This window comes from Carlito syrichta, unplaced genomic scaffold (assembly GCF_000164805.1).
Source record: "Carlito syrichta isolate Samal-C Ts95f unplaced genomic scaffold, Tarsius_syrichta-2.0.1 Scaffold315403, whole genome shotgun sequence".
NCBI lineage: Eukaryota > Metazoa > Chordata > Mammalia > Primates > Tarsiidae > Carlito > Carlito syrichta.
The window spans coordinates 157412-172791 of record NW_007259499.1 but is presented as its reverse complement, the minus strand read 5'-3'; the positions used below and the strand labels follow the sequence as shown (position 1 = coordinate 172791).

Genomic DNA, 15380 nt, shown 5'->3' with positions numbered 1-15380 from the left:
ACATGCCTGTAATTCCAGCTACTTGGAAGGCTGAGGCAAAAGGATCACCGGAGCCCAGCAGGTCGAGGCTGTGGTGGCCGGGAGCGGCCACTGCACTCCAGTCTGGGCGCCAGAGTGAGACTCCAACTCAAAAAAAAAAAAAAAAAAAAGCAAAGACATTTTTTGTTGTTCTGGTAAGAAAAATTTAGAGCAACCCCCTCAGGTCCCCTCCTGCTTTGGGAGCTTTAGTGTCCTCTCAATAAATCCTGCTTTAAAAAAAAAAAAAAGAATTTACTTTTTTCTGAAGTTAAGTATAAATGGGTCTGTCTAAAATCTTTTATGATGATGGGGCAATATATGGATAAACTATTTTTTGCATATCATATTTATATAAACTATGTACTATGAAGCTGTAAATAAAGAATGAGGATGAGCTCTATGAAGACACAGGGAGTGATTTCCAGGATATACAATTGACCCTTGAACTACATGGCTTTGAGCCGTGCAGGTATACTTACATGTGGTCTTTTTTTTAACCAAACGAAGACTTGAAATGCAAAACCCATGTATACGAAGGAACTACATTTGATATACAGAGGTTCAACAGGTCCAATCACAGGACTTGGGTATGAGCAAATCTGGATATGCTCAGGATTCCTGGAACCAATTCTCTACATATACCAAGGGACAACTGTATTTTTTTGTTGTTGTTGCTTTTTCTTTTTTTTTGAGTTGGAGTCTCACTCTGTCGCCCAGACTGGAGTGCAGTGGCTGCTCCCGGCCACTGCAGCCTCGATCTGCTGGGGCTCTGGCGAGCCTTCTGCCGCAGTCTTCCAAGCAGCCAGAACTACAGGCGCGCGCTACCACACCCGGCTAATTTTTTGATTTATTGTAGAGATGAGGTCTCACCAAATTGCCCAGGCGGGTCTCGAACCCACGGGCTCAGGCAATTCACTCACCTCAGTCTACAAAGGTGCGGGATTACAGGCTGAGCCACCAAACCCGGCTTGACAACTGTACTGTTAACTGAAATAAAGCAGAGTGCAGAAAAAAACAAAGAAGAAGGAAGGGAATAGTGGCTCATGCCTATCATCCCAGCTCTTTGGAAAGCGAAGGAGAGAGGATTGTCTGAGGCCAGGGGTTTGAGACCTTGTCTCTACAATAAATCAAAAAATTAGCTGGGTGTGGTGGCATGTGCCTGGAGTTCCAGCTGCTTGGAAGGCTGAGGAAGATCTCCTAAGCCCACAAGGTCAAGGTTTCGTCGGCCATGAGCGTGCCACTGCTCTCCTGCCTGGCGACAGAGACCTTGACTCAAAAATAAAAATAAACAAAGAACAGAGTACCATATGTTCTCACTCATACCACATCAACAAGGGTACCTGCATAATGAACATTTGTATACCTAACCCTGAATTGTACCCCCATCTTTTTTTTTTTTTTTTTTTGGAAAGCAGGATTTATTTAAAGGACAGAAAAGCTCCCACAGCAGGAGAGCACCCGAGGGGGTTGCCTGTACCCTACATCTTTAAAATAAAAAATTTAAATAGGCCAGGCTCAGTGGTTCAGGCTGTAATTCCAGCATTTTGGGAGGCCAAGGCGAGTGGATTGCCTGAGCCCGCAAATTCGAGACTAGCCCAGACAACTTGGTGACACCTCATCTCTACAATAAATAAAAAAATACAATTAACCAGACATGGTGGCGCGTGCCTGTAGTTTCGGCTACTTATAAGGCTGAGGCGGAAGGATTGCTGCAGCAGGTGGCTGTGAGTGCGCCATTGCACTCCAGCCTGGGTGACAGAGTGAGACTCCAACTCAAAAAAAAAAAAAAGTAACAGATGAATCTATTACAAATGAGTGACACAATAAAGGGAGTGGAGAAGAAAAAGCAACCTAAGTAACTCTGGAAAATATTACTTTGAATATATACTGTAAGGCTAAAAGTGAAAAAACTATACACAAATATTCTCTAGTTAGTCAATTTGTTTTTTACAGAGAAATGAGTTAGCAATTCTGAAACTGCTTTTTGTAATACTCAAATTGAGCAGAAGTATGTGTATTGTAGATAATGAGAGCCAAGTTTTTCACTATTGGAGAAAAGAGCTACAAATAAGGAAAGAGGAAGGCTAGAATGGAACCTGTGGAATATGGTTCGAATTGAAGGTATTATGGCTTTTAATAAGCACACATATCGAGAGATATAGAAATAAACGTGTGCATATGCATATATAAATATATGTACATTTATAACCTAGCTCGATCCACCAAATTGGCACAGAAGCAATGACATATCAGTACAAATGAGCATACCCCAATACAATGTGCTAAAATGTTTGTTTTTAAATATATTCTCTCACTGGGTGCGGAGACTCACACCTTTACCTAGCACTTTGGGAGGTCAAGGTGAAAGGATTGCCTAAGTCCATGGGTTCGAGACCCAGTCTGGGCAACATGGCCAGACCTCATCTCTCTAATAAATCAAAAACTTAGCCGGGCATGGTAGTGCACACCTGTAGTTCCAGTTACTTGGAAGGCTGAGGCGGAAGGATCGCCTGAGCCCAGCAGGCAGAAGCTGCAATGGCCATGATTGTGCCACTGCACTCTAGCCTGCACAAGAGAGTGGGACTCCAACTCAAAAACAAATTAAAAATTAAAAATATATATATTCTCTAACAGGTGGAACCAGAGTTCCTTAGAGAAATACTTGACTGCAGGGTTGGGGGAGGAAAAATGCAAGATGACCCTATAGTGTATCTTATGGTGCCAGAAACTAAGAACATGCTCAAAAAATGAGAGGGGCATGTCAAGAAGATATAGAGACCCACTTGAAAGAGCTCTCAATGGCCAAATCTGGGACACTGAGTAATAGTAGCATGAGAGTATAACCCATGGAATAAAATGAGTACAAGTCTATACGAACATAAATAAATTAATAGAGGAAAAGAATAGATCTTTCTCACAGTAGAAGTCTAACTAATAACTGAAGGAAAAAATGACAAAAACAAAAATCATCACTAGATAAACACCATAGCAGTAACTGTTGCAGGCAAGAATCACCAACGGGTGCTAACATAAGTGGGCAGAACGATGTTAAGAAACAGGATCTGCCGGGCTCGGTGGCTCCGCCTGTAATCCCGTGCCTTTGGGAGACTGAGGTGAGTGGATTGCCTGAGCCTGCAGGTTCAAGACCCGCCTGGGCAGCGAGACCTCATCTCTACAATAAATCAAAAAATCAGCCGGGTGTGGTAGCACATGCCTGTAATTCCGGCTACTCGGAAGGCTGAGGTGGAAGGATCGCCAGAGCCCAGCAGTCGAGGCTGAGGTGGCCAGCCACTGCACTCCAGTCTGGGCGACCTAGTGAGACTCCAACTCAAAAAAAAAAAAAAGGAAACAGGATCCGTGCACAGTCTCAAGTTCTCCACAAAATACTCACCAATTACAAAGGAAAAGATTGTAATTTTACCACAGTTTAAAGACACACCCAAACTAACTGACCAAAGTAATCATCAGTAAAGAGATATATCAACATCATACACAATGCATGGAGACGGGCCAATTCATGGTATTCTTGCCAAAAACATATAACCTTCAACTTAATCTTGAGAAAATACCATACAAATCCACACTAGGAATCACTCTACAAAACAGCCAGCCAGTCTTGTTCAAAAGCATCAAAGACACAAAAACAAAGGCAGGGGAATGATAACAGATTGGAAGAGACTAAGGAGATACAGTAACAATATAAAGCATGGGATCCTGACGGCACCCTGATGGAATCCTATCATATGGTTTATGTAAGATGCTGGCATTAGGGGAAGCCGGATGAAGAGCATACAGAAATTCCGTACTAAAATTCCATACTCATTCTGCAATTGTTCTGTAAGTCTAAAATTATTTCAAAATTAAAAGTTTAGGCTGGACATGGTGGCTCAGTCTCTAATCCCAGTACTTTGAGAAGCCAAGGCAAAAGGTTTGCCTGAGCCAGGGATTCATGACCAGTCTGAGCAACTTAATGAGACCTCGTCTCCACAATAAATCACAAAAACTAGCCGGACGTGGTGACGTGCGTCTGTAATTCTAGTTATTTGGAAGACTGAGGCGGAAGGCTCACCTAAGCCCAGTAGGTTGAAGCTGCGGTGGCCGCTAGTGTGCTGCTGCACTCTAGCCTGGGCAACAAAAGTGAGACTCCAAATAAAAAAAAAAAATTTAATAGAAAGAATATGCATTGCTTGTATGTACATCAAGAAACACTGGAAAGATGTATAAGAAACTAACAAGAATAGGTAATCTGGATAGAGCAAGGACAAGGTAGGAGTGGATATCTCAAGGCTTGTCATCATTTTGACTTTTCAACCATGAGAATATATTATGTAGTCTGAAAAATTAAATGTTTATTTTTAAGACTAATACCTTTTACCACACACACAATCAAAAATATAAAATTGCCAGATGATTTTTTAGGAAAGTGTTTGCTAGATAAGACTGCAAAACCTAATCCATAAATTAATAAATATTTATTTCACATTTCCTATCATATCCTACACACAGTGAAACTTGACCATAATATCATGAGATATATATCACAGCAAAATCCATATTTATTTGTTTGTTTGTTTATTTATTGAGTCAAAGTCTCATTCTGTCACCCAGGCTGGAGTGCAATGGCACGCTCACGGCCACCGCAGCCTCGACCTGCTGGGCCCAGGTCATCCTTTCACCTCAGCCTTCCAAGTAGCTGGAACTATAGGCATGTGCCACCATGCCTGGATAATTTTTTTTTAAATTTATCATAGAGATAAGGTTTCGCCAAGTTGCCAAGGCTGGTTTTGAACCCCTGGGTTCAGGCAGTCTTTTCGCATCTGCCGCCCAAAGTGCTGGGATTACAGGCATGAGCCACTGTGCCCAGCTAAAACCCACATTTAGACTGAATTTAGACAGCCATGTACCTTAATCTGTAGCAGGAAAAAAATACAAATAAATAAATAAACAAACGTAGAAATACATCTGAAACAAGCAAGGATACTTTAACATTCAAAAACACAGTTCAACCCTCTGGACAACACAAGGACTGATTCTGAAACCAAAAGACAGATGTTAGAAACTAGCATTTGGGCTTACTTTCTTGTAAGACACAACATTTCAAAAAGCCAGGCTCAGTGGCTCAGCCTGTAATCCCGCGCCTTTGGGAGGCTGAGGTGAGTGGATTGCCTGAGCCCGCGGGTTCGAGACCCGCCTGGGCAGCGAGACCTCATCTCTGCAATAAATCAAAAAATCAGCCGGGTGTGGTAGCGCATGCCTGTAATTCCGGCTACTCGGAAGGCTGAGGCGGAAGGATCGCCGGAGCCCAGCAGGACGAGGCTGCGGTGGCCGGGAGCGGCCACTGCACTCCAGTCTGGGCGACAGAGTGAGACTCCAACTAAAAAAAAAAAAAAGACACAACATTCCTCTCATGTGGCCAAAACCCCCTGCCAAATCTAAACAATTCTTCTTGGCACGCTGGGGAGTAAGAGGGCCTCAGTGCTGATCTTAGCCCTTACTACACATCCCTCTCACCTGTTCTCAAGATGATCCTGTAGTCACATACTGCTTCTCCTTTTGGCTAAGTAGTGCCCCTGCTTCTGTGACCAGTTCTAATCCCATGGTTTCTAAACAGGTTCTACATCCCTCAGAAGGATGCTTGGGAACACATGGAGGGAATGATAAACGTCTCCAAGAGAAGGCCAAGTAAACAAAGCTTTGGGCTCACTACCCCCAGTTATTTAGAGCAAATCATTTTTAAGTTATTTTATATACTGGTTGTTTTGCCTAAGCTTTTACTTGGAATAAGCTAGAGAGTTCTGTCACTACAAAAACAAACTGGAACCACTTATTGAAACTAAACAGAAACTACTACTGTGAACTAACAAAATGGAAACGTGCTGGACAAAGACTGAGCAACAACCTAACCTGGGAATTCGGGTTCCCTCTCAAAGTAGTCCAGAATAAAGAGGGCTCCTCAAGAAACGTATCAAACAGACTGTTACTCTAGAACTCTAGAACCCACCTGAATCCAAACACTGAAGCTGGACCAGATGTACTCTATCTCCAAGGAAAAATGAGCAAAACACTGCTATCAGGTACTTGCTCAAGGGAACTTACTTTTCTGCATATAGCAAGCATGACTTTAGACACGAGGGCTCCCAAGCTAGTCCATGTTCCCCTCACCTTCCGATCATCAGGCACCAGGTCCTGAAGCACCTTCCTCTTAGGCCACTCCTTGGCCAGCTCCGCAGAGGCCAGTTCCTGCAGGTGATACACAGCTATCTTGGCAGACCGTCTCTTAACTCGGCCCCCACTCTTTGGCTCCAGGCTCATCTCCTTCAAGCACTCTGTCTGTCCTGACTCTGGAAAGAAGATCTGCAAGAAGAGAGACACAGCAAAACACAGGTCTGATGAGGGGCATCCGTCAGAGGCAGCAATGAAAGGCCGTCCTTCCTGCTCTAAGCATAAAAGAGAGACTTAGTAACTTACTAGCCACTAGCATCAAACTCTACCATACTCATGCAAAGTTTATCCTTTTTTTGTTTGTTTTTTTGAGTTGGCGTCTCAATCCGTCTCCCAAGCTGGAGTGCAGTGGCACACTCACGGCCACCCAAGTGTCGACCTGCTGAGCTCCAGCAATTCATTCACCTCAGCCTTCCAAGCAGCCGAAACTATAGGCGCACTACCATACCCGGTTAATTTTTTAATTTATTGTAGAGATGAAGTCTCGTCAAGTTGCCCAGGCTGATCTCAAACCTGTGAGCTTAGCCTCCCAAAGTACTGGGATTACAGGTGTGAGCCACTGCGCCCAACTCCAAATTTTACTCTTAACAAATTTCTTAGCAGGATAAAATCTGTTCTGTTGTAGTAAATCAAAGCTGTTACACATTAAGGCATTTTCATATGTAAGCCTCAACCCATACATACATCTCTTGCTGTATACAAAAGCAAACTGAAAATGGACCATGGCTATAAATGTGAAACATTAAACTATAAAACTCCTAAAAGAAATCAAGGGAGAAAATTTATGTAATCCTAGGTGTGATGGTTTTTTGATGTGTCAACTTGGCTAGACTAAAGTCATCAGTTAATCAAACATTAATCTAGGTGTTGATGTGAAGGGACTTTGTAGATGTCATTAAAATCTATAACTAGGCCAGGCTCACACCTATAATCCCAGCACTTTGGGAGACTAAGATGAGAGGACTGCTCGAGCCCATGTGTTTGCGACCAGCCTGGGCAACTTGGTGAGACCTCATCTCTACAATTAGCTGGGCATGGTGGCACATGCCTGTAGTTCCAGCTACTTGGAAGGCTGAGGTGGAAGGATCGCCTGAGGCCAGTAGGTCAAGACTGCGGTGGCCATGAGCGTGCCACTGCACTCCAGCTTGGACAACAGAGTGAGACTTCGATTAAAAACAAAAAAGTCTATAACCAGTTGACTTTACGTAAGAGAGATCCAGTGACAGAAGAGACATCAGAGACTCAACTTGCTATCCCTGATTTTAAGATGAAGGGGCCATAAGCCAGGGTATGCAGGTGCCCTTCAGACACTGAGAACTCCCAGCCTACAGCAAATAAGGAAAAGGGACTCCTGCAACTGCATGGAACAAAAGTTCTGAACAATATGAATGCATCTGGAAGCAGATTCTTCCCCAGAGCCTCCAAAAGGGAACACCCCCCCCTAGCCAGGCTCGGTGGCTCAGCCTGTAATCCTGTGCCTTTGGGAGGCTGAGGTGAGTGAATTGCCTGAGCCTGCAGGTTCGAGACCCGCTTGGGCAGCGAGACCTCATCTCTACAATAAATCAAAAAATTAGCCGGGCGTGGTAGCGCATGCCTGTAATTCCGGCTACTGAGGCGGAAACTGAGGCGGAAGGATCGCTGGAGCCCAGCAGGTCGAGGCTGCGGGGGCCGGGGGCGGCCACAGCACTCCAGTCTGGGCGACAGAGTGAGACTCCAACTCAAAAAAAAAAAAAAAAGGGAACACTCCCATGGACATTCTGAGTCCAGCCCAGTGACACTCTAAACAGGAGACCTAACTGAGCCATGCTGAACCTGGACTTCTCACCTAAATAATTGAGGTAATAAATCTGTTTTGTTTCAAGCCAGTAAGTCTGTAGTGACTTACAGCAGAAAGAGAAGAGTATACATTGGGTTAAGCAAAGATTTCTTATATGCAATGAAGGTATTATTCATAAAAGAAAAAATATAAATTAAACCCTTTCAAAACTTTGAGCTCTGTTCTTCAAAAAACACCATAAAAAAAAGAATAAAGATGTATCTGTCTGATTAAGAACTTGTATCCTGGCCGAGTGTGGTAGCTCAGGTCTGTAATCGCAGCACTTTGGGAGGCTAAGGTGGGAGGGTTGCTTGAGACCAGGAATTTGGGACCAGCCTGGGCAACAATAGTGAGAACTCAGCTCTACAAAAAAATTTTTTTTTCTTTTTTTTGAGTCACAGACTCACTGTATCATCCAGGCTGGAGTGCAGTGGCACACTCACAGCCACCACAGCCTTGACATGCTGGGTTCAGGCGATCCTTCTGCCTCAGTCTTCCAAGTAACTGGAGCTACAGATGCTGTGATCGTGTCACTGTATTAAAGCCCGGACAAGAGTGAAACACCAAATCAAAAACAAAAACAAAGCAGAACCAAAAAAAAGAACTTGTATCCACAATAATAAAAAACTCAAAAAATATTCAATAATATTTCTTAATAAGACCACAAAAATCCCCCCCCAAAATGAACAAAGGATTTGAACTAAAAAAAAAATACAAACTGCAACACCACATACAAAAACAGTCAACAGCATTAAGCATCATTAAGTCATAAGGGAAATACAAATTTAAACCACAATAAAATACTAGAAACCTATTACAATGGATTTTTTAAAAAAGAAACTGACAATAGTAAGCGTAGACAATGATGCAAAGCAATTGGAATTCTCATACTTTGGTGGAAATGGAAAATGGCACAGCCGCCTTGGAAAATGGTTCAGCAGTTTCTTACAAAGTAAAACATACATACATTTGTCATATGACCTAGCAATAGCATTCCTATGTATTTATCCAAGACAAATTAAAACTTATTTTTACACAAAAACCTTTATGTGCATGTTTATAGCAGCTTTATTCATCATTGCGAAAAACTAGGAACAACCCAAATGTTCTTCAACTGGTGTGTGGATAAACAACAAACTTGAAACATCCATCAGTGGAATCGAACCCTAGTCAGAAATAAAAAGGAATAAACTAACGATACATGCAAACATGGACAAATTTCACATGCATTATGCTAAATATAAGAAGTCAGACACAGAAGACTACATGCTGTATGAGTTCATTTGTATGATATTCTGAAAAAGGCAGAACTATAGGGACAGAAATAGATCAGTGCTTGCCAGGGGCTACAGGTGGGGAAAGCTGACTACTACAAGGTGACAGTACTGTCCCATGTCTTGGCTGTGGCAGTGGTTACATGCATGTGTCAAAACTCTTACAACTGTGCACTAAAATGATAAATATTACTGTAAGTTGTACCTTAATAAACTTGACTCTAAAAAAAAGCACAGGGTGAGAAAGCTTGAGAACGCAAAAAAAAAAAAGCAAAACAGAAGTGGAATAGAGGAACCAGGTGGGCAGATTCCCAAAAAATTTTTAACTATGGGGGGAATGCATTTAGCCTTAAAAATATATTATGAGCTTACTTCTGCCTGGACTATACATGCAATTTTTATTTCTCTAACTCAGTAATGTCCAAAAGGCAGAAATAAGGGAAGAGAGAACAAAAACATTCCAAGCTAAAAGGAATAAGAACCAGACACACCCAGAAGATGTAAGGGAAGCACCCACCACAAAACACATGCCCAAACAGGGTCCAGAAAGGAATCAGTACTCACAGGCCCATGCTCTGACCTCAGGTGATATGCAAGTCCAGCCTTCGATCTGTATGGTTTTTCACAGTGGTGACATTTCAGGGTCATCTTCTCCAGCTCTGCAGCGCCTTTGCCGCATTTTCTGACATGGTATAGGTATCCCATGATGCTGGTGAAGCTACTGGAGCAACTCTGAACACAGGGGAGAGGCCTAGAGATAAGCCTCTTCGGGCAGGATCCCTCGATTTCCAAATAGCGACAACGCACGCGCCACCACAAAACGCAAAGAACCTTCTGGTATCACATGACCCTCTCCAGCGTCTCCATGGGACCACCTGCCCTTGTCATTGGCCATCCTACTGTGGCCAAGCATAACCATCAGTCCAGTCAACATTCAAAACACTGACTGTGCACCTCCTCTGGGTCAACTTCCCCTTGGTCTGTGACCAACCCCATCCCAACACCAAATGCCCAGCAACATCACAGTTCATCTCAGTGATGTTACTGAGATCCTCTTCATCACAGCTCAGAAAGGATGGTAAAGACCCCCTTTAGCACACAAAGTGAAAGGAGAGAAAAATAAATGTTTTGGAGATGGAAAAAAAAGAACTATCAGTGAGTTCAAGAGACCAAGTTGGCACAGAACTAGGAGATGTGTGAAGGAGGTGAGAGGACACTGAAAAGAAGACCAGGAAGCCATGGACCTGAGACTCCAGGGAGGAGGCACCTCTGTCCTTGCACCCTTACCTCACGCATGCACCTGAGCTTTCCCAGTCTCTTCAGAACTGTTCGGAGCCGCTCCCTCTCACTAGGCTCATCTACCTCATCTCCGGCTTTCAAGATGGGCTACAAAGCAAGAGAAGCAAAAAGCAGACGATTCATGGAAAAGACAGGAAACAAAACCAATGACTGGACCAGAGCCAAGCTGGTGCCTGTGAAGTTCAAGTCATCTGACTCTTGACTTTCTCCAGCTTCTCCTGGACAAAGGAAGTGAAAATAACGGAAATAACAGCTCTAAACTTTTAACTCTTAGGATATGAACCTGCTATCAAAATGCTCTCTTTACTCACATCCATAAAAGTCCCAGAGCCATCTGCACTGAGATATCTGCACTTACATAAGTAAAAGACATCTAAACATCACGCAGGCGCACAAAAGACAGAAGGCATTCTTACCAAACTGTTATGATTTGCCATGACATGGTACTTCATCCCTGCCAGTGAACGAAGCTGTTTCCCACAGTGATGACAAGTAAACATTTCCTAAAAGGAAAAATACTGCTCAGTGTTATACCGTTCAACAGAGAAAACAGAATGTCACAAAGTCGTACTCAGATATTCTCATCTAGGTTCCATTTATTTCCCAAACTCAATAGTTAGTGAATCTCAAAGTCCCACAAACTCAGTGTCATGTTCTCAAGGGCAAAGAGGTGAAAGAAATTCATTTTTCCGTCGCCCAGGTTGGAGTGCAGTGGCACGTTCATGGGCACTCCAACATCAATCTTTCTGGCTTAAGCTATCCTTCCGCCTCAGCCTTCCAAGTTGCCTGATTATAGCACGGGCTACCACACCCAGCTAAAGTAAGAACTACCAGGTGAGCGCAGTGGCTCATGCCTATAATCCCAGTACTTTGGAAGCCAAGGTGAGAGGATTGAGACCAGCCCGGGCAACTTGGCGAGACCTCACCTCTACAATAAATCAAAAAAATTAGCCAGGCATGGTGGCATGTGCCTGTAGTTCCACTAGGAAGTCTGAGGCAGAAGAATCACCTAAGTTCACCAGGTCAAGGCTGCAGTGGCTATGAGTATACCACCGCACTTCAGCCTGGGCGACAGAATGAGACTCCAACACAAAAAAATAAAATAAATAAAACAAAGTAAGAACTCCCATTTATTGAATACTAACATTTGCCAAGTGATAGATGGGGTAGTTGCTTAACATGGTTACTTCTTTCTTATCCTCTCATGTGCTACACAGGTAGGATTTCTTCTCAATTTTACACATGAGAAAACCAAGGTCCACATACAGAAAGCTAAATGGCACGTTACTTTGTAGCTAAGAGCGGATTCAAACCTGTCTGTGGGATCCAAACCCTATGTTCTATTACACAATGCTGCTTCTCATCCACTGCTATGTGCATACCCGACACAGCACACGGGGTCTGAAACGCCACAAAATATCTAACCTGTTTGCAGTTTTCCATGTGTTTCTTCAAACCCTCTATGGTCTTCCTCCCCACTGCCTGGCAGGTAGGGCAGGAGACACTTCCTTTATCCACGATTTCTAAGTACCACTGCTCCTCCAAACTGCCTATGAGAAAGAAAGGAACACTCTGTCATCTGCAGTATTCTCCAGTTACAAAAAAGCATAATCCTACCACTAAGGAAAAGTATCATAAAATAGTTTTTCCCTTTCCTGGTAGAGAATAATGAAGAGACTCTTGCTGCATATAACTTCTAAAAGTAATTTTTTTTAAAGACAGTGAGTTTCTGAAACCCATTTCCCCATGTTAAAAACTATCTGAGAACTACTCCAAAGCCCAGTGGCTTGAAGAACTGGGAAACATTTTTCAGAGCAGGGTAATACTGAGATATGTAAAAGTCAGTTTGCTGAGTGTTTCTCTGTGCCTGAAACTATGCGAAATATTTTTATCCCATTTAATTTTCAAAATTCTGACTGCCTTTACTATCTCTTATTTATAGACCAGGAAACTGAGGCTTGAGGAAGTTAGATAAACCGAGGCAGGTCAGTAAGTTGATGAAGAGCCAAACCTTGAGCAAAGGTCTGCCTAACCTCTAAAGGCAGGCCCTCAATAGCTGCCTCCTTAAAGAAATGCTTTAGTATACCACTCCTTCACAGACAACAATGACAAATTATCTCAGTGCAAAAACTACACTGCTCAAAGCTTCCACAAGAAAGCATACCTGCTGCATAAACCGGTGGCTCCTTTCGAATACGACGAGCCTGGGACTTGGGACTGGGCTGCGTTTTAGGCCGTTGCTTCCTCCCTGATGTAAGACAGAGACTTAAAGTCCAACATATCACCTTTGCTAATCCCACTCCAGTGCCAAAATCTTTTCTCTCCCCTATCAACACCCTATGCCCCATGCCATCAGCCAAAGGACTCCCTTAAATCATGACAGAATAAAAGAGTAAGATGAGGCAGGATAGAGGCCCTTCCCTCCCCAAAAAGTCCAAAGACACAGAAGTCACTCTAGGGCCCAAGCCTATGTTTTAGTTCTCCTTTATCCTCAAAGAATAAAGTCCAGTCACCCAAGGAAAAAGAAACAGCAAAGTCACTACCTTACCATAAAGCTTATGCTTCTTCTGAGGAAATTCTCCATAGTCTTCATCTTCTTCCTGCCTGGGTTTCCTTTTCCCTTTGGCTGATACTCCACCTGACCCTGAAATACCAAAACAAAACAAATCAGCACCGCCTGTCAATGAACATCTAGGCCTGCCTTCAAAACAGCATTCGAAAGGGCTTGGTAGCTCAGCCTGTCATCCCAGCACTTTGAAGGCAAGTGGGTTGCCTGAGCCTGAGGGTTCAAGGCCAACCTGGGCAACTTAGCAAGATCTTGTCTCTACAATAAATCAAAAATTAGCTGGGTATGGTAGCACATGCCTGTAGTCCCAGCTACTTGGAAAGCTGAGGTGGAAGGACTGCCTGAGCCCAGCAGGTCGACGCTGGGGTGGCTGTGAGTGTGCCACTGCAACTCCAGCCTGGGTGACGGAGTGAGACTCCAACGCAAAAAAAAAAACCAAACATCATCCATGAGACATCAAAGGGAAAGATCAACAGTGAACACAGGCCTCACAAAGGGTCTGTGACATTTGTAGAGACTGGCAGCCTTCCCCTTTCCTTCAGCACTTTTCTCCACACGGAATCATCAAACATTCCCTGTGAATAACAGGGGCCTTCAGGCAATGTGTTTTGCTTGAACCTGATTTGAGGCTAACCGTGAAGCAGAAGAACTGCTCAAAATAGAGAGCTACCAAGGACCCTTGAGACTGTCACCATCTTGAATCTTCTACCCTGAATAACCCTCATAGCTGCCCTTAAATTCGCAACAGATGATCGAACTAGAAGAACAAGGGGAAAGAAGTTAAAACCTGTGAAGACGAGAAGTCTGGTACCAAGTATAAATTTTAAATCACTCATGAAAGACAAATAGATGGGGTTTAACACTCTAAGAGCCACTTACAGCCACTACCTCAAAATTAAGCTTTGGAGCATGCCCCATCCTTGGACTAAGACCAAGCAGCTGATACCTTCAACACGAGAAGCCGCAGCTGGCTTGATCCTTCTCATCTTCATCCAGTAGGTAGATTTTCGGAAGGATGTTGGAAAATCGCTGACTGCTTCACACGAAGAGGCAGATGAGGAGCCACTTAAGGAGTCATCGTGTGGGATAGTGTACTGGAAGCTATTGTCCTTTATGGAACACTGGCTCCTGCTCCTAGTACAACACAAAGACACATGCCCAAAGAGGGTGTGCAGCAAAATACCCTTCAAATCTTGTACATCATAGCCACTGGTTACCTGTGCAAAAAACTAAGAAGCCTGCTATAAAAACAGAATGTAAGTCTTAATCGCCTAACAATTGCAATGGTTGATCTAACATAACATGTTCAAATTATTATTATACTTCATTGTAATCAGAAAGAGTAAGCAGTCCACAAAAATGATCACTCTGCAGCTCAAGTAGACATTCCATCCTAGAGTTGCCTCAGGAAAGAAAGCAGACAAACTAAGAAGGTGTTCTGTGACTCTTCGGGAGACCACGGATTTGTGACCAGGTATGTCCCAGCCTCCCTATTTCTCTAACAGTGGGACAGTAACTAAAGGGTATCTCTGAGAAGACAAAGGAAAAGAAAATAATCCATAGGCCCTAATCCAACCCATCTTCCTTCTCTCTGTCTTCTCCCTAAGCCCCTGATGCCAGGGCTGCCCTATCTTGCCCAGGCAACAAAACACAGCTAAAGAAAGGATGTTATCATGTGTGAATTAAGCTGGCCAGAGAATTCTGATACATAGCTGAATCTAGATTCCAAAATCCAAGACCAGTCAGTAAGACAGTCCACAAACATTACTGAGTCAAAACAAAGTAGCATTCTTCTAGGTAGACCAAGATGCAGAACAGCAGTGCTCAAAGTGTAGACTTCAGAATTTCCCTGCTGCGTGGATGATGGCCCATGGGGACGAATAACAAAAAGACAAGGGTTAGCTTGTTGCAATAGTATGGGTAAAAATGATGTGGGCTTGAAGTAAGGTTTTGTCATAGAGATGGTAAACTGGCAGGTTCAAGATAATACTTAAGAGCTGATAAAAATTACACATCCAGGCTTGTTTGTGACAGCAAGGAGTGGAAAGTTACACAGGTGACCATCCTTAGGAAAATATATGAATAAGCTATGACACAAGTCTACTATACAATACTATGTAGTCGTGAGAAGCAATAAGCCAATTCTACAGAGACATGTACGGAACTAAAAAGCGCACTTCTGAAT

General features: G+C 43.3%; 1 protein-coding gene across 2 annotated transcripts in view; it reads right to left on the bottom strand.

Moving 5' to 3' along the window:
* ZNF512 (zinc finger protein 512) overlaps positions 1-14349 on the bottom strand; it is a 27661-nt gene extending 13312 nt beyond the window's left edge. Inside the window, exons 1-8 of one of the 2 annotated variants that reach the window (XM_008072746.1) lie at positions 14142-14349; positions 13178-13273; positions 12794-12877; positions 12055-12179; positions 11046-11132; positions 10618-10716; positions 9895-10062; positions 6181-6372 (exon numbers count right to left, since the gene is read on the bottom strand). In XM_008072746.1, coding sequence (XP_008070937.1) covers positions 6181-6372; positions 9895-10062; positions 10618-10716; positions 11046-11132; positions 12055-12179; positions 12794-12877; positions 13178-13273; positions 14142-14187 — 897 coding nt within the window. In that variant the 5' untranslated portion in view covers positions 14188-14349. The remainder of the gene's footprint in view (positions 1-6180; positions 6373-9894; positions 10063-10617; positions 10717-11045; positions 11133-12054; positions 12180-12793; positions 12878-13177; positions 13274-14141) is intronic. The other variant, XM_021706285.1, reaches the window with a different exon arrangement.
* Between the last annotated feature and the right edge of the window lie 1031 nt (positions 14350-15380).